This window comes from Rhodnius prolixus, unplaced genomic scaffold (assembly GCF_049639745.1).
Source record: "Rhodnius prolixus isolate KJV_2025 unplaced genomic scaffold, Rpr scaffold_10, whole genome shotgun sequence".
In the NCBI taxonomy this organism is placed as follows: Eukaryota; Metazoa; Arthropoda; class Insecta; order Hemiptera; family Reduviidae; genus Rhodnius; species Rhodnius prolixus.
Window position 1 is genome coordinate 11605508 of NW_027411615.1, and position 19344 is coordinate 11624851.

General features: G+C 31.8%; 3 protein-coding genes across 9 annotated transcripts in view; 1 reads left to right on the forward strand and 2 right to left on the reverse strand.

Moving 5' to 3' along the window:
* Positions 1-572: 572 nt before the first annotated feature.
* On the reverse strand, positions 573-4788 carry RpS3A (ribosomal protein S3A). The gene is made up of 6 exons (XM_074133986.1): positions 4647-4788; positions 4313-4416; positions 3921-4117; positions 1803-1928; positions 908-1069; positions 573-752 (listed from the first exon to the last, which is right to left on the reverse strand). The coding sequence occupies exons 1-6, from the start codon at positions 4706-4708 to the stop codon at positions 615-617; spliced, it is 789 nt and encodes a 262-aa protein (XP_073990087.1). The 5' UTR covers positions 4709-4788; the 3' UTR covers positions 573-614.
* Positions 4648-14552, reverse strand: LOC141457257 (carboxylesterase 4A). 7 transcript variants are annotated; one of them, XM_074133972.1, is made up of 16 exons: positions 14335-14552; positions 13948-14135; positions 13411-13629; positions 11815-11932; positions 10885-10974; positions 10626-10784; positions 10377-10524; positions 10101-10286; positions 9681-9874; positions 9434-9596; positions 8548-8747; positions 8312-8456; positions 8023-8161; positions 7002-7249; positions 4924-6913; positions 4648-4801 (listed from the first exon to the last, which is right to left on the reverse strand). In XM_074133972.1, the coding sequence occupies exons 4-15, from the start codon at positions 11926-11928 to the stop codon at positions 6789-6791; spliced, it is 1911 nt and encodes a 636-aa protein (XP_073990073.1). In that variant the 5' UTR covers positions 11929-11932; positions 13411-13629; positions 13948-14135; positions 14335-14552; the 3' UTR covers positions 4648-4801; positions 4924-6788. The 7 variants fall into 7 exon arrangements, with proteins under 7 accessions (XP_073990073.1, XP_073990074.1, XP_073990071.1 ...); XM_074133973.1 differs by lacking the exon at positions 13411-13629; XM_074133970.1 differs by having other exon boundaries at positions 11815-13629.
* Positions 14553-15357: 805 nt separating this feature from the next.
* The window catches only part of LOC141457264 (protein spitz-like), a 334980-nt gene continuing 330993 nt past the window's right edge, over positions 15358-19344 (forward strand). The window contains exon 1 of the mRNA XM_074133991.1: positions 15358-15532. The gene's annotated coding sequence lies outside the window, so the exon portion shown is untranslated. The remainder of the gene's footprint in view (positions 15533-19344) is intronic.

The following is a 19344-nucleotide window of genomic DNA, read 5'->3' on the forward strand; positions in this document are numbered from 1 at the left end:
TCCTCCGTATTCACTGAGCCTGGCACCTTCTAATTATCATTTATTTTGATAGTTGCAGAACTCCATGAACGGAAAAACTTTCGATAATGAGAAGACTCAAAAAACATTTTGATTGGTTTTTCGACAAGCCACAGACGTTCTACGAACGTGGTATAATGAAGTTGGTGGAAAGATGGCAAGAAGTTATCAATAAGAATGGTCAATGTATAATTGATTAAAATATATTCTGTGTATCAAAAAAATTTCTATTTATTTCACTCTCAAAAACCGAACGAACTTATTTGCCAATCCTATATGTTTATTATTTAAGGCAGAACAGTGCGAGTGTCCATATGGCAGACTATCTTACGATAGTCAATAGTAAATTCATAAGATACTGTCACCAAGAAAACAGTACAGCCTCTTAGGGAGAGAAAATCTATAAGCAACATTGCTTTGAAATTAAAACGAACCCTAGATAATCCAGCGCGCTATCATTCAGCCATTTTTCCGGACTCTAAAGTGAAATAAAACGAATTCCATTAATGGGAGGGATGGGACTCATTAGGCCAGGCTAAAGTAAGTCCAAAATATAAAAATGACTCATTTTATTTTTTTTTGTAAAAGTAACAATCTTATACAGATTCTTGAACTGGAGGTTCATAAGCCTCTGGTCTTGAGACTTTCGCCCCAGGTTCATCAGAACCTTTTCCATCGCCATGAAGTTCCAGAAGTTTGCTTAATTCAAATCTCGGTTTCTTCAGAACCTTCACCTAAAAGTTGAAAACAGATCGATATTTAAAAAAATAATAAATTTTCTGACATTAAAAGAACTTGATGGTAGATATAAATAATAATATATCCACGACAAATGTTCAGAATTTCTATAGATATTTCATAATAAAGCAAAGGGTCAAAGTTTACTAACCTTCCTAATGTAAACATCATGCAATGGATATATTCCTTGGCAGGCTTTTTCAATGTCCTTTGCTATTGAATCTGGAATGAGTTTGTTGACAACCACACGAAGGTCACTATTCGAAATACTGCTAGTAATATTGTCAACCATTTTTCTCCTAATTTGCCTGACCTAAAATAAAGAAATTAACATTACTTTTCTGGTTCTTCTACATAATGCAGAAATCGAACTGCTGAGTTTAATATGGGATTAGATTAAACCTAAGGGCCGGGCCGGACATAATATTCATTACGATTCGAAACAGTCACATACTAAATTAAATAATTTCCTAAATAAAAGATATTGCAAGTAAAATTATTATTATTTGTATTTATTATTTCTTTCTGTACTTAAGGCGTGTCAATATCGAGATTTTTGGCGCCTGGAACTTTTTTCAGTGTTCCCCTGCTGCAAACAACTCTGTCCATCACCAGACAGTGAGCTGCAAGAAGCTAGAAAGCGAAAATCCAAGGTACCTAAGTCATCTTAGGGTTAGCCATTAGCGAAATTTCTTCATTGTAAGTACAGTATTATTACTTTTTTTTGCCTTCTGTAGGCGCAGATTAGCCATCTACATTACTATTTGCTGTTAAATCTTAACTGTTGTGTCTAAAGACAAACTCGAAGCCCAATATAAAACCTTTCCCAAGTAACTTTATTTACAAGTAATAAATTGTATGAAATATAAATATCGAAAAAGATCGAATTTTGGAATGGCAATATGTAGTACATGATGAGGTTTTGGGGTGGAATGCTACTGGAGACATTTACCAAAAAGTATATATGTTAATCAATAGTGGACTCTACACTCCAAAAGGTTGCACATCCTTCTATTAAGAGTTCAAGAATGTATTAAGATTTATACCTGTGTATGTTGAGCATAGCAGGTTTTTCTTTGCGATAATTGATCTTTGTTAGTAAAGCCGATGCAGAAAACCCTTAAAAGGTAACCATCAGTTGTTCTTACGTCAACGTTGGCTTCAATTAAAGTCTAAAACAATAAAAATAAATTAAATATATTTTTAGTTCAGTAAAAAATATAAACTAGGTAATTTGGTATACCAAATTTTTATAATTTCGGGTACTAATTATACTCCTGACATTCATGAAAATTGGAAGTGATATGTGAAACATCTAATTAAGGTTTATTATGAACAAGATGCAAACAAACACCTTTAGAAACACAATACGATTCTCTCATCAGTTTAAACTTAAATGAGGTCTACATTCCACTTCTAGCAAAGTAACTTATAAACATGGCACAAAAATCAGACAAGACATTTTTGGAAGCAATAGGTTTTAGCTTTAGAAAAGCTTGCTTTATTTTAACATCCACTTAATACACTTCTGCAATACTCGACTTCCTAGTACAAGACAATTATCTTAAATATTGTAGAACAGAGGACCGTACATTTCTAACACCGCACTTGCCAGAGAAAATAAAACACAAAATATAACAGTTAAGACAGAACAAACTGAATAAAATATATCCTCCTCTCCTTTGTCCTTCTAGAGTTTATCAACCTTTTTGAATTTGCACATCCCCTTAACAAGACAGAACAGATAGAATGCTTATTACCAACATTATTATTAATATTTAAGTGATATAGCTGTTCTAGTTGGTAAATCCACCTCTTCTAACCACGTCCGAGTCCTTTCCCCTACTATTTCTTGCGATATGGGAAAGCAACCTTACAGGATATGGACAAGTCATTTCACATCGAGCCTTTTCTCCTGGCAGTTACACAGAATTGGCATAGTCAGGCATATGGAGTTATCTAACAACGGAGTCCTGGTGTAAGCATGAATGGATATCAAATTATCCCAAGTAACAATTTTGAACGACTTTTCTAAGTGACCTTAAGACTAAAGACTGACTGACTGAGTCGGTCTGGACCATTTTGTAGACCAAAGGAATCCATGAACCACAAACAGTTCCAGGCGACTTCCGACTCTGGAGTCGGAATCTTTAGAATGAAAGAAATTTCATTCCAAGTTCTCTTCGTAGTTACTCCACAGTTTCCTGTTGCACAGATGTCTATAAAATCAAGGACATGAGCAATTCCCTGAAAATAAATTTTCTTGGAAAAATGAATCAAGAATAGGTAATTGATAGGATTTCAGAACGTGCTATAATCAAAAACAAAGTGTCTCTACATAGAAACAGTTAACTAAAATAAATTTTATACGGCTATCAGTTAAAAACATGCGTAAATATCTCGAGGTAGGGCACAATCTCAAAATTCAGAGTTCCAAGAGATCATTGGGACTGAATTGACGTGGATGTTGTTGGTACAAGTGACGATAAATAGTGATTAATTAACGTTGAAAAAGGAGGGCTTAAAACCTATAAAAGAAGTCTTTAAAGATATTGCAAAGAAATATTTTCGAGGTTTGCGGGCAGTGGATTTCAAGTCGTCCGCCAATAACTTGGTTCGAATAAATCCTATCGTACGACAATCAAACTTGATACTATAATTGTTCAGAAAAGCGCAAGTGATCTCCATCAGAAGATGAGGTGTGTAATCAACAAATAGCCAGAGATAATTTTGAGGAGCTTTTTACAGGTTAAGAGTGCTGAACCGAATTATTTTTACAGAGACAAAAACAAAAAAAATCGTAAACAAAAGTTTGAACGAGAGGTAAAAACAAGCGCTGCACATTTAATATCTTTATCATCTGAATGATTTTTGCCGAATCCTATTTTCCTAGACATAGGTTTCAGAAGTTAAAAAATGCGAGTGTACAAAGAACTGTCATTTCGTTAAAAAGTCATTGGCGACAAATACTACTATTGAATAATTTCTTATCGTACACAATCAAGCACTGACGGAAGACCCTATTCAGTAACAAAGCTTTTTTTACCTTCTAAAAAGCCCGATGTTTAAGTAACTAGGAGCGCGCAAAAACACTATTCACATTGTCAACATATTTGTTAAAAGAAAACTAAATGAATATTAGTCTCAAAATTTTCATTCGTTACCTGCCATTTTTTCACCATGCTTCTCAATTTGTCAGTAGTAAGATCCATTCCATGAAAATTAGTAAGAACATTTCTTGCTTGTACGTCTTCAGCAATAAGGCGAAACTTTCTGTACGACCTCTCAGCATCAGTATCATTTTGCAGGTCAGCAAGTGAAACTTCAAATACACGTCCTTTCAAACCCTCAGAAGCAATTTCTGCAATAGTTTACATCTCTTAAAAGAACTGTTAACAATTAACAACTAAGAATAGTTGAGTCAATGGTGTAACAGCACAACTATTTAATAGCTACATTACTTAAATATTGGCATTCCAATGTTCAGTGCAATCTATGACTTTACTATTTAAAGATTACAAAAACTAATTGAATTTAAAAATTAATAAATACTCACTTGTTCCCTGGGTACGATTTACGAGAGTTTTTCCAATCTGGCGAGTAGTGAACATAGACGGCGCCTTCACATCATACCAATCTTTCCGTGTGAAGGGATCCACACTGGAAACAAGTACACATATGAATGCTTCGTAAACTAAATAAACGAACATATAAGTGGTATAATTATAAATAACAAATACCCCAAGCCGCTATAACTTAAAACGTAAAATTTCTTTATTATTTTATTGACATCGCATGCAATGCAGGTTAAGACCTTTCTTTTATCCAAAAATATTAATGTAATCAAACCATTAAACTTTCTGACCAAATAAAAATAGATATCTACGTACACCTTCTTTTTTACGCCTTTCTTGCCTCCTTTGGATAATCCTTTATTTTTGCCAACAGCCATAGTTTTAACAGTTGTAGAACCTAATTCACAAGAAAAGAGCGTGACTCGACGTCAGCACCATAACGCAGCCATTGATCAAAGCCATCTTGATTTCTCCAATAAAATAAAGGAGTATTAAATTTTTCATTCCATACTTTCTTCAGCAAATTTTTTTATGACAATGTGAATTGTAACAAACACTGAACTTTAAACTTAAATAATCAATTTTTACATACTTAATTTCAGTTTTGTTCGCTTTAAAGGAACGGCAACATGCGAAGCTAGCTAAGATAGGTAGGCCTCTTTCGTCCCAGGGAGGCCCTGCCTCTTGTTTATATAATCTATATATTATATTAGACAATACATTTTAGAATTAAGCTTACATTATTAAGCACCAAACTTGAAGTAAAAGTTACCATTTCAGATTACATTTGTACACTTACCAAGTTTAAAGTGATAATTTTATAAAATACCATAAATTGAGCATAGAGTTGTTAAACACGGTTAGTATGTTAGCTTATAATTTTCTGATTATGAAGCAGTTCTTGATTGTGGAGGTTTTTTAACCTTCGGAATCGCATTAAGATCTAAATTATTATCAATTTAACTTTATAGTTGTTCTTGTCAAATCTGGACACTACCATACGTATGTGTCAACCAAATTCTAAACTAGTTTAATTGTAATGGTACCAACAATACTGTTGAGAATAAAATACATATCTTATGTGTCAACTTTTCGGAAATATTTATTTAAATTCCTTAGGTTACAAATTGGTCAGCAAGTATCAACAGTTATACATTTAAGAAGTAGAAATTCATTTTGTTCCAAATTAAACTTTTTTTAAGAAAATTGAACACTGAATGGTTTAATTTGGTTGCTACGTACTTGAACTGTTTGATAAAATGCTAAGATTTCTGCCGATTTACGCAAAGTGTGAGTTTAGTTAAAATTATTAATGCAGTATTCTTTATAAATTTCCAATATTTTCCTCTATGAGCATTTTTAAACACTACCGGCTTGCGCCCAGAAATGCCCAGCTTTTATGTGAAGTGATTACATGTACAGTCCGTTCTTTACATCCAGCAGTATGCTGGTAAATATTGATTCTTATCCATACCATTCCATTCTGCAGAATAAAGAAGGCAAGAAAATCTAATGCCAGTGGAACTATTGTTAGATAGCATATCTATTAACCCTTATACAACTATCTTACCGGACAGTTTTAATTAATATGTAAACATAAACTAAACTTTTTCTAATAATCTTTTCCTTTGCTGTGAATCAGTACTTCCAACTTAAAAAAAAAATTATTGAAATATTTTTCGTGAAACGTATGTAGAATGGTTGAAAGAAATGATAAATATTCGTTTCCACTATGTTACATTACAGAAAAGCTTTTTATTTTATTAAAGAAAATAAAACCAATTTTGTAATTAAATCATCTTTATGAATAAAAAAAACAAGAAGACAATAGTGCTTTTATTCTGTATGCCAAGATTTTGAGTCAAGCTCTATAGAATTTAGAAAAAAAAGACATGAAAAATAATTTCTACATTTATGAAACAAATACAAAACAATAATTCTTTTGTACATTTTGATATTAATAAAATAATAAATAAGAATAAAACACAATATAATATAAGTAAAATAGGCCGAATGTTTTGTGAAAAGGTGATGATCATTTTAATGTTGAAATTAGCAGAAAAAATTGAGAATAAATACTTACAATATCTACATTAAAAAAATCCGATATTTACAAATATATTTACATAAGAGAACAAGGCAAGAGAGGGCATTATAATTTTCAAACAGAATAATAAAATTAGTTATTCACGATAAAGGGGATTATTTCGAAATGTAAGTAATACGGAAAAAAACAATAACTTTTTGGATGGAAAATATGTAGTCTACATATTTGTGTCCCAGCACATTGTAGACAATACTTCAATTGGCTTTTAATTAATTTTTCTTTGTGGAAAATTCTGTTTAAAATTTATTAGCTGTTAAATTATACTTCCACGTTGGTTGGGGTAGATGTACTACATTCAATGCGGTTACACTGTCAACTTGTCTTAAATGCCCACTCCTGCCTTCCTCTTGTCAGAACATGTCTCGTTCCCTTTCTGTCGCATGTCTCTTCAACAGTACAACGCACACAACAAGCAGTACTAACAATACAATAACAAATGCTATTAATGTATACATTGCACTCCTGTAGGGCACATCTGAAAACACATAAAATAAAATATAAAGACAAATTACTTCCAACATGATGCCATAAAAAAATTTTATTTGTATTTATTTACTACTCACCACTTGTCAATTTCATTCTCTTTGAATCATGCTTCATTACTTCTTGGTCACGTTTTACATTATTTAAATTATTTAGAAGATTATTCCAAAGAGAAACTGACTGTTTAAACATAGCATCTTCTGTACGAGAAATTAAAGGATTTCTCATCACTGACTGTAAATTATCACCAGATCCAAAAATGATGTAATTATTTTCAGCAGATGAATATCGCTTCCATGATACACCATACCCATTGGCACCGATATTTCTGAAATAAATATTTTATTTATAAGATATTTGCTATTTGTAATTGATTCTTTCACTTACTGTCAATAATAAGATAGCATTTGAAAAGCTCCCTTCATACACGGTTGCGAGTGAAGCCTAGCTCCCCATACATACACATAAATTAGTCAAAAATTAGGTGCATCGAAGAAGCCTAGATAAATCGAAGAGAAGTTTTAAAGTGAAAAAAGGTAATCTCAGGTAATTTAACAAATTTTAAGTTTATATCAGAAAATTTAAGGATAGCCTAATGATCTATGGAGTAAAAAAGTTTTTGAAGTTTCAATTTCCATTTGGAGTTTAATTTTGATAATATGCTTTACAGTTCATCAATACGGTTTCAATAGATGGTTTATACAGAACTTAATATGGTTATGGTGTTGTTAAATAAAGTGATACGCTTTGTGAGAATTAGATCCCACTAATTCAGGGATTTTCGCGTCCCAGCACATCGAGCAAAATTTATACTTATTGTAAGAGCGTGTATTAGAGGGAGGGAAAGAAACATACCTCGCAAAAAATTAGATCTAATTGAAAGGTGAACCGAAGGTTACATGCAAAATCAGTTAAAGGATTTTTTTAAAAATAACTTGATGCCCAAATAATCAATGTCATGGGAATCGTTTCAATTTATAGGTTTCTTTTCAGAAAAAGAAAATTCTAATATTAAAATAGCAACAATTTGAAAACTTTAAAAACAAAAAATCAAACATGTACAAAAAAATAAAATAAATAAATAAACTTGAAGATACATACCCTTTTCTTATGAATTCTAGCCAATATCTTTTCATCATGTTGCTTAACCTTTCTTCGGAAGAAGTTAGTCTTAATCGTCCAATGCTCTTAATTAGTGACGGTGAGAAGAGCATTAATAATTCCTCTCCGTGCCCTGAACCTAATTCAAAATTGCAACATCTTATTTGTTTCAATTGTAAAACAATTAATATAGATGACATGTATATTAATACATGGATACTCGTATAAAGGACGTGGAATCTCTTTTTAAAAAATACAAAATCTAAAGCATATTTGTATAGTTTAATACCTGAAATATTAAGATTGCGGTATAAGTGATTATCTTCTTGATCAAACTCATATGCGTATACCGTATTTCGTGGATTATTTGTAATATCTGACAAATACAATAACTGTCTCATATGAGGAGCCCTAAACTGGGTATCTGAATAGATCTGTAAAATGAAATTTGTCAAGAAGTTTACTGGTTTGCGCAAACTAATAATTAAATAAAATCTACATATTACTTATGAATGAGTTACTTACGTCAATTAATTTCGTTATTAATGCCATAACATCGCCTTCTTTTATTGAATCAATATAATACCAATTTAGTATTGCTTTCAATTCTTTGATATTATGGCTGTTTGTGAAATTGTATTTGCTTAATATGGAAGGAATAACTGATGTCACAAATAGATGTTTTAACTGAGAATATCCATGTTGCAATAAATCTGTTAATTGAGCTGAAATAAAGTATCAACTCTCAAATTAGCAGGATTTATTGAATGTAACAATATAGAAATAGAGAGAAATTACAAATATGGAGAAATTTATTAAAGTATTTTTAAAAAATTTACTTGATAAAGATACCGAATTATAATTAAAAGCCTATTTTTCATCCAAGAATTACATCAACATAACCTAGCACAAACTTCTAATTTATATAGTTTTCCCTTACGATTCAGTAGGAAATACAGCATTCTGCAGTAAATTGGCAATTAGAATCGCTAGAAGGTAAATTTCTGTGCGAGCGAATGCTCTCTTTTTTAAAAAAAATACCTTACGGGTGATTTTTTTTTTACTGTTTGCGAATTAAGCATTTAAATTAACACCCTTACAAATATACATAAAAATTTTAAATTACACACATTTATACAAACAGATCAGATTATAATTAGACAGAAAGTGATAAAAAGCTTTTTCAACAGCAATCGTTACAACAACCACCGAAGTATGAAAAATGTGTATTTTTTACATTCGATGATTTGCTATTGTGTCGATAATATTTTGAATCTGATCGGAATTAAAAATACAAAGCAACCATTACAAACAACTCGAAGTCAACATTTGGTTGGTTAAAGCTATTTTAAACTGTTTCTGAATTTAAAGCAAGTTTAAGGTGAAAACAAGCATTAACTAAATTACTTACATACAACAAGGGAACCTTCGTTTCTTGTTACACCGGTTATTACAGGAATTTTTAGAAAATCTCCTTTTTTTAAAGCTTCGATAGGTTTTATAGGTAAATACTGTTCTATTTCTGGCAAAAATTTATCCACAACTGGTAAAGGTAATTCACTCCAATTTCCATTCTATGGAATATTACATCACACTGTTAATTTAGAAATGTTTAAATTGACAATTCACAAAATAAAGGAAACTAAATTTATATTTACCATATATTGAGTCTCATAGGCTTTCAATATTTCTGAAGATGACTTAGATCGAAGACAACTTAATACGGAATATGGTCTTCTACTTAAACATCCAAGACTTCGAGCGATTTCAAAAGATGAATTTGAAGGATGTTTAGACATAGCCCAAGGGGAGGTTGCACTTCCCGACATTACGATCACTCTATGAAATAATCCTTTAAAAAATAAACAAATAATCAACAAACACACTTATCAGCCTTGTGTATTTAAATTTTGGTATATCTTAAATGATTATTTTTATTTTTTTGTGACAGTATGCTTTAAAGCACAATAAGCGCTTAATTATTGTTAGTAGTTACTTCTCAAAGCTTTAAAGATGCCAGAAAATACTGGCGAAAATTATTACATAAAATTTGAGACAATTATAATACACTATATTACCTTGGGTTCTGGGTGATACCATATGGTAACCAATACTTGCAGCCCCTGCAGAATGTCCCATTAATGTTACACTCCTAGAATCGCCTCCAAAAGCATCAATGTTCTCTCTTACCCATAACAATGCTAAATATTGATCAAGAAGTCCAACATTTCCACGCGCCCCTCCATGTTCTAAGCAAAGGAATCCTACAAAATAAAATTAATAGCCTTCATTTTATAATAAATTGTGAAGATAAAGTTTTAAAGTAATTACAAATATGAAAATTATATTCTAACCGAAAACATTCAGCCTATAGCTAACAGAAACTATAACGATTCCTTCTGCTGCTAGATCTTGACCTGGAAATCTTCCTGGATAGCCGGTAACAAATCCTTCACCTTCCAGAAAAATAACCACTGGTGAATTTCTATAATTTAAAGATGACTGCAACAATTAAAGTAATTAATAACTTTAAATTAATAAACTCAGTTATTATAGTTAATGAACTGGTCTAAATGAAGAAATAAATAACCAAATAAAATTACTTCTGCAGTCCAAACATTCAACTGTAAACAGTCTTCATCTTGTCTAGGATTTACAGAAAAATCTGGGACTAGTTCCCCTTGTGGTTGAATACAAGATGGACCAAATTCATTGGCGTTAAATGGAGCATCACCAGGCCAACCAGCATGTTTTTCCGGGGCCTAAAAATTGGTTGATAATAATTCAGTCTGCATAAAAGCATAATTTCTAAACGTAAGAGTTGACTATTTTGTAAAAAAGCTTAGGTATAAGAAAACTTACAGCAAATCTGTATTTTCCAAGCGGTGGAACAGCATAGGGAATACCTAGGAAAGCAAACACTACGGCCCGATTTTCAGCAATCATCTTCAACTGAAACATTGATAGATTCATAAATAAATATTTTCTTTAAGATGATAAGATGAAGAAAATTAATAAATTGGCATTTTCATAAAGTGCGTGTTTTTATCTCTTTCATTCAAAGTATAAAATTAATACAGTTTTAGTTTGTTACATAACCAACAATTTATTTTGTTTCTCTTAATTAAACTTTACTTCTTATAAAAAAATGTTTACATTATATAATGATTTTATTATTATAGAAATATGTTATTTTATTTAAGAAAGGAAAAATAAATTGGGTACAATGATGTTTTCAATTTACTTTAAAGTCTACCGTTGTTCGAATTATTATTTCAGAATATCAGAATTTTAATTCAGCCCAATTCAATTTTTTTTTACAAAAATAAGATACTTCTCCAATTAATTTTTAAAAAACGCTAACGTGATTCATTTAAAGATCAAATGGTAACGGTCATCAATAAGTCCAAGTGAACCAAATTTACTTTACTTAATACAAATTTTTAGCAAGATTTATTTAGTATTTTATTTCACCGTAGTTACCTAGTATAGCAATCAGCATAGCTTTTAGACGAAGAATCGTTTAGAATTATACAAACAAGAATTGGAATTAAGTAGAAACCTAATTCCTCTTAAAGTGTGCTCTTACAGCAATTTTCATTTTGAGATTAATTTTCATATTCTTCAACTTCAAACTAAGTAAGAAAGTGGATAACGAGAAAAGTTATTAAACGGAAAAAAATGGTGCCTTTGATTAAAAAACATATCTATTAATGCTTGAAAAATGAGGTTTTGTTTTAAAAAATTCCTTCTAACATTCGTTATAGCAAAGTAATGTAACAAATTTCATACCCCTTTAACTCGTCCTTGTTTAATGCTGATGATGGGTTCGAAAACTGCCAAATGTGATGGAAGTAAATAGATGACGATCAGAGTAACTTGAACTAAGTACTTATCTGGACTCATTCCTCTATTTTCAATTAAAAAAAAAGGAAAAAAAAAAAGAAAAAATAAATAAATACATACATACATCACATTATTCTATAGTTTAGCCACAACTAATGTGTTGGATAAACAACCATCTCCTCGCCGAGGTAGAATAATTGGCTTCCGGTTGGACTCCCGGACTCACTCCCTCTCTATTATGTTCCGGTTCTCATTTCCTGCTTTTCAGTTCGACTGTTTGAACAAGGTCGTGGTTATTCTTTTTCCTTTTTATTTTTATTTCACATGTAAATAACGTTTCTTTTGTAATTTTGAGTTTTACCTCTTTGCTTTTTTTTAAATACACAATCAATGATAATTACTTATGAGATACTTTAAAATAACTCACTCAGAACTTGTTTTTCATTTAGTGTCAATAATATTTCTCTACATTTTTATTTATTTTTAAGATTGATGAAATATATTGTTCATTTTCTTTCTCTTGTACACTCATACAAAATATACGCACACATACCCAAGAAAGAGATGGTTTTTGGCCAACTTCATAATGATATTCTTCGAAAATTTCATAAAAAATATGCATTGAAAAACTTGATTTTAATTTGATATAAAGATTTTATAGTTACGTATATTTAGGAAAATTAGAGAATTAAACCTAGAGATTCTTAAATCTTAGTAATTATTAAATAAGGCAAAATCAACTAATAATTCTAAAATTATTCCAAATTTAAAGTTATTCTATATATGTCAATATTCCACCTGTACGCAAGATCTGAACTTGGACGTACGTCTGTTTTAACCAGCGTCAAACGATTTTTTTTTTAACTTTTGCAATCAAAAGTCCTACCTGAAGAGTGTAGTGAAATGTATATTGTAATGGTAAGTGTGAATTGGATACCTTCCCAAAAATGATTTACATTTTCCCAGGGCCGGATTTTCCTATAGGCTAACCAGGCTTCAGCCTAGGGCCTCAAGATCAAGAGGGACCTACATTCAAATTGTTAGCAAAATTAAAATTACACTATTCTAAAAACAGTGAACATATTGATTGTTTCATTTAACATATTGATATATGTCACAGTAGTGATGTATTCTATTATCTCTCATGTAATTTATAAACTTAAAAATGGGAGGTGAAAGGGCCTCATAAGTGGAATACCCTAGGGCCTCTTTTCATCTCAATCCGGCTTTGCACTTACCACTATTTTAGATAAATTATTACTAAATTCCAAATCGACTGTTCATTTTTGTAGGCAACTTTAAAAATCTTGGAGCAATCCAATCTTTTATGTTTATTGGCTTCCCACTTGTGTAAATTTAAGTACTAAGCCTCAGCCCTTTATGTGTTTTGTTTAGGGCCAGACAATATTTAGAATTATACGATTAATGCGTGAGGATGATAGCTCTTGTTCACCATGCACAGTAGCCAAATGAAGGCTTATTTTACTAACTTCTCGTCAAACAAAAATAATGTTTTATCATATTAGGGCTCAAAAGACTTACCAGAAACTGTTCTCTAAAATAATTTCCCACGTCACTTTCATGTGAACAAACCTTCTCCAAGCCTGATTTGTACAAAACTATTGAGGCATGAAGTAGAACCTCAACTAAACGTTCAACACTAGAGAGACATTGAGACTACACATCATCGATTAAGAAGCCTCTAAGAGGAACCGCAAAAAAAACAGCCCTTGCCATGATAGGAGTTTTGGCCTCAGTAAACTGAAATTCGAAAATAAATTAACAATGGGTTAATCAGTCCAATGGTCGGCCAACTCAATAGTCAATTGAATCCAATATCAACAGTATAAGGATTGAAATTTTTTTTGGGAGTCAAATTTTTCAAATTAAATTTTGCAGGAAGGTACATTGTTATTAGCTTAATTAGGGGTACTCCTAAGCTGGCCTTTGCCAAGAACGTCCTCAATCTGCACGAAGGTCGACTCCTTCCAACTCTCCCATCCAGACTCGTCTTGTAAACTTATTTCGTCAACCTCCTTTCGTTTATTTTCTATATATGTCTAAACTATCTTAACATACCTTTCTCATTCCTCGACACTACATCTTCAAAGCAACTTTCCTTCAATTTCTTTAACAGAGCCCATTTGTTATAAGAACACGATGTCAATGCCACTGAAGGACTCGGAATAAGGAATTATTAGCCAACGCCAACACTTTCCCAACTTCGTTTGAGGAACATAAATGAGCTTAAAATACTCTTGATAAACCTGCAAAAACAATATTTTATTAAGTTGAATTTTTAATTAAAAGAGTAGCACAACTTATTTGCTGTAATTTAATATAATTCTACCTAATGGAAGAAGAGTTCATACATGTGAGAAGAAGTGTGCGCATACCTCCATTTTTACTAAACGTTCTAAATTATATTCTACAAAGTTGCTTTTAATGGTGATGTACTATTCTTACCGGAGTTCAATTTTCATCGGACCATTTAATGGAATTATACATGTCGAAAACATCAGCAACCACATTCCACTACAATTTTCCTACGTCGATGTTCTCCAAATTGTCAACTGGAAAGCAAGAAAGCAATGAACACTGAATTATAAGCTTCAAGCAGTAGCTCATTGCTAGTAGTAAGATCGTCTGCTAAACAAAAACATAACAGATAACAGCGTTGTAACCTTCCCTAAAAAACTCCTTGTTTGGAGTGTATTCTGCTCTAGTGGCAAATAATTGAATAGAATTTGTCATTAATTTATCTAACCAGATTATCATTTATAACTAAATTACTAAAAATATTATTATTTTCAACAACTAATTAAAAAGTTCTCAAATATTTGATTCCACCATCCTGTGAAATTGTCCCAAACTGCCACATTGCCACAGAAAAGGCGTAAAAAATTAAACCTGTGGACCATTCTAACAATAAATTATCTCCTAAATATTTAAATTAATCATTACTTTAGGAATTAAAGCTTATTGGGCGCATTTATTATTACTATAATACTGTAATAGCTTGTAAGCTAGCAGTATTAAAAGATCTTTCATTGGTTTATATAATACTCTTGGGTATAATACATGTTGGACATATGTACCTAAACATTGATTTCAGAATTATTTTTGATAACCCAGCAGGTAAACGCACTATAAATTAACAATGAATATGCAGGGAGAAAATTTAACTTAATATTGCTGAAATTTGTAATATCCTTTAATTTAAATAAATTTATTTTTTATAAATTCCATTGTGTTTCGTTATAAATCCGCTAGATGGCAGAAGAGTTAACTCTTTTATCTATTATCAGGGCTTTAAAAAAAATTGATCCCCACACATCAGTGTGCACTGTGCAGCAGTCAGTCCTGTAGATCGTGTTTGGATTGATACATGTAGGAATAATAAACTTCGCAATTAACATGCCTGATTGGGGTCTTGTACGGCACAACTATAAAATGTATAATTTTTTAAATAAACAAATTCATAAATTTTATCAGTAAATGATATATTTGGAGGTTACCTTGATCCGCTAATTGTAACATGGCGACTTTGTCGCTGATGTTTTAACATTTTTGTTCGGGTTATGATATTTATTATTTTTTGTGTTTAATTGAATTTATTGAAAAGTTTCGTGTTTTCTATTGTTTATTAAATTTCATTATTACGGTACGTATTACATTTTGTCAACTTATTTTGATGAATTACAGTAAGTAGTGTATTTCGAGTTGAGGTTGAGGTCTAACTTCAACCTAAGTTGTTCTTTCAATTTTTTATTTTGTTGTGGTCTGCCTTGAATATCATAAAACGTCTTAAGTTGATAATTAAGCCGTCCTTAGTAAATTACAGGTAACTGCATTAGTTGTGTCTCCTAGTTTTTTCTTTTCTTTCTTTTTTTGTAGTTAGACTAAAATATAAACATGGTTATAAGAAGAGAAATTAAATATTCCATTGTTTATTAAGCCTTTATTAATGTGGTTAAAATAAAATAACTTGAGGGTCGTTCGGCGCAAACCGGGGGCCCTGTGAGTAGGCGACTGACTTCACTCCCGCTCCCCTAATTAAGTTCGCTTGATCGAAAGGATTTAAGTATTTCTATATTTTGAACTTTGTTTTGGCGGGTACAAGGTGTTGAAACAGGTTGATCTTAATAATATGACTTACTGCTAACAAATTGTTATCTAAAATGTGAAGTAAAATTTTTAGGTTGAAATTCTGGTGTGTTCCTTCACCCTAGTGTAGTCAGTTAATTGAGCAAAGCAGAAATGTTCTTCTTTTAGTCTTATAAGCTGTTTAAATGGTTTAAACTGATAAGTATTTTATTTATTTCTAATTGGTGTGTGTTACTAACATCAGGAGGTAAAGTTGTGACAATGGTTATTTATGCCTGTTGGAATAATTTAGATGCTGTGAAAAATAAAATACTGTTTTAAATAAATAAATTTATTCGACTAGGTTCTGCAGGATTTTAAATTTAGAAAATAGACGGCATTCATTACGATTGCTGGCAATTACCTTAAGTAGGAGCTAGCTGACATCATTAAAGTTAGCAAGTTCTGCAGTGGATATCCTCACTTTATGAGAATTATGGTAATGTACTGACATACCCGCTTGGTGAGGATTGGAGCTGCCAACCTTAGCCCGAATTACCTATGTCACTAACCAGCATATTAACATCGCCGCTAGCAAGGAGAGAGCCCTGCGAAGGCTAGTGTTGGGCAGTACTTCTTGATCTAAATAAAAGACCACCATTAAATCTGCCAGAGCCGCAGTAGTTGCAAAGCTTTAGACTCATCCAGTGGTCATAACCTTCTCCACATCATCTCCGTAGATATGGCACACCTGATTCATCCAAATGACCATTGTGCGATATGAAAATATGATGCCAGAAAATCACTAAAAATTACTTGTTCATATTGACAACCGTTCAAAAATCGCTGAATATTGTTGGGTTGTGAACTTTAATGGAAGCAAAAAAAATAAAATAGTGCAGTTAATTTAAAGGTTCGTTCACAAAATAACGTTTTATATTTTGTGAAGTTCTTAACAGAAAAATATAGTCTTTACTTATTAAAGAGTAATTGTGAGTGAATTGAAGGCAAGCGAATTTTTCATAATATAGCTATTACCATTCGACACTTCTAGCTTATTTTACAGCCTAATGAGGCACCTGTATAATATTAAAATTTTGTGGCTTCTTGATACCTAAAAAGAAGAGATATCTCTGATAAAAAAGCTTCGCGAGTTGGAAAACGCTGGCATAGGATCCTGTTAATTTTGATCAGGAATTTTAATGTTTTATTCTTTTTTAACATTTGGTTAAATATCAGTTGGTGATATTGCTGAGATAATTGTTAATGAAAAGGAGGACTTCGTTCTGCATAATTACGAATTTAGGAAGATTTGACTTAAAAGTGAAGCCCCAAGAAGGGCAAGCATGGGCAGGCACGTGGTGTGATGTCCACTTTGTATAGGAATAATTATTTCCTACAGTACATTTAAGATTTACGAGCGCGGAGTGGAAAGAACAGTCGAAAGGCTGTTGTAATCTTTAAATTCTGTTTTATATGTGAGCAGTCAAGTTTAGTCTTAGGCCTAATATCAAAGATGAATTACTTTTAGTCTTAAGATATTCCATATAGTTACCTACAACATCGTGCAGAATTAACGGCCTTCATTTGGAAAAATAATTACACTCAGCTTGCCCTGGTTTGTGTTTGTTTATGTTTCAACTAAAAACCTTTGTTTTATTTCTAATTCTATTCACCAGATGGCAACATCATCAACACATAGGGTAAGATTAATATTTCCAGGGCTAGATTTGAGTTTTTACAAGAGAATTAAACAAATCTGAAGTACAATGGAACTTCTGGAGACCACAACAAGATAGTGAAATGGTCTGACAGTGAGAGGTAGCTGTTATCAATACATGAAGAGAAAAATTTAAAGTGATAAGTGAGGTAGCTGTATTCTATTAACCAAAACAGAAGACTTGCTATTGCAAATTCCAAGGCACTGTTGAATGTTTATTTGACTTCTATTAAGTCCATTTCTGGGTGCTTCTTATAATGAACATTGTCTATATGAGTTATAATTCAAAAGAAAACTGAAGCTAAACCATGAATGGTTTTGAAATGCTTCATTGTTGTAAAAAAAAAAAAAAGTTCAATAAAACAAATCATTTGAAAATAATTAACAACCATTACACATTATATGTGCTGTTGCATGAATATTTTTGTTTCTTGACGATTCATGCAAGTAATAAGGATTATTATTTTCAAAATTCTGTGAAGGATGATGAATAAAGTGATTGGGGGATAACTAGATGGAAAATTTAGTGACTTAAAATTATATTTTCTGATTGTTTCCATTTTCTGGAAATTACAGAATATAGGAGATTTCATATTGATGAATTTCTGTGCTGGACATCATTCCTTTGCGGATTTGATGATTTAGCAGATTAATACTAGTTGAAGCGGTTTTATTTCTTTTACAGATTTCCTTAGATCATCTTGATTTGGCTTCAGCAGGTTGTGAACGACTGTAGAGATACTCATTCATTTTACCACTACAATCCATCTTTGGGTCCTCTGGCTTTCTGCGCTACTTCTGCCCCAGTTTTCTATTGTTTCTGGCTGCAACAATCTTAATTGCGGAGGCTTAACTGCCTGTTTTCATCATTCACAACTTACTTGGTTACAAACAGTCGCTCGGTAAAAATCTTTCTAACATTTTTTGATATGTTCACTATGACCACATATCCTGCTCACCGTATCAACTTTTAGTTTAACCATGGTCGAGATGTTCGTCCCTTGATTTGACCTTCTTTTACCTCATACCTAACACAAATTGGTTCATATAACTACGGTATTTTTTATTTATTTTTTTAAATAATCTATTTTCATCGACTCTCGAGGTAACCTGCGTTTTGAAACCGTAAATTCGTCCACCAAAAGTGGACGGATAGTGATTTATATATATATCAATGTCTTGAAGTATTTGGCAAAGAGTCGACTCTTCACGTTGGAGCGTTGTAGCAAAAACATTCGTAATCCCTCTATCAGCTGCTGCAGATTATTATAAATTCGAGTTGAGTTGATAGTCGATGGAGAAATTTCTAAAGAACGTATTGTAATCCTAAGATTTGAGTTTGCTTACGATTTTGGTTGTATTTATAGTAGTTATAAGATTGGATTTGTCTTAATCAGACTAGCAAATAGATTATTACAATTGACAGAAGATTAAGAAGTTTTTAAGCCCATAATACTGCTTCTAAATTATCAGCCAGGAATATTAATAAAACAATAGTTTTCTTAAATGCTTCTTTTTTTTTTTTTTTATGATTTAAGGCGCGTCAACATCTAAGGTTATTGGCTGGCGCCCGGAGCTTTTTTCAGTGCACTGCCGGCCTCCGGACAGTGTTCTCTCGTTACAGACAACACTGTCCATCACCGAACAGTGAGCTGTAAGAAGCTCCTAGG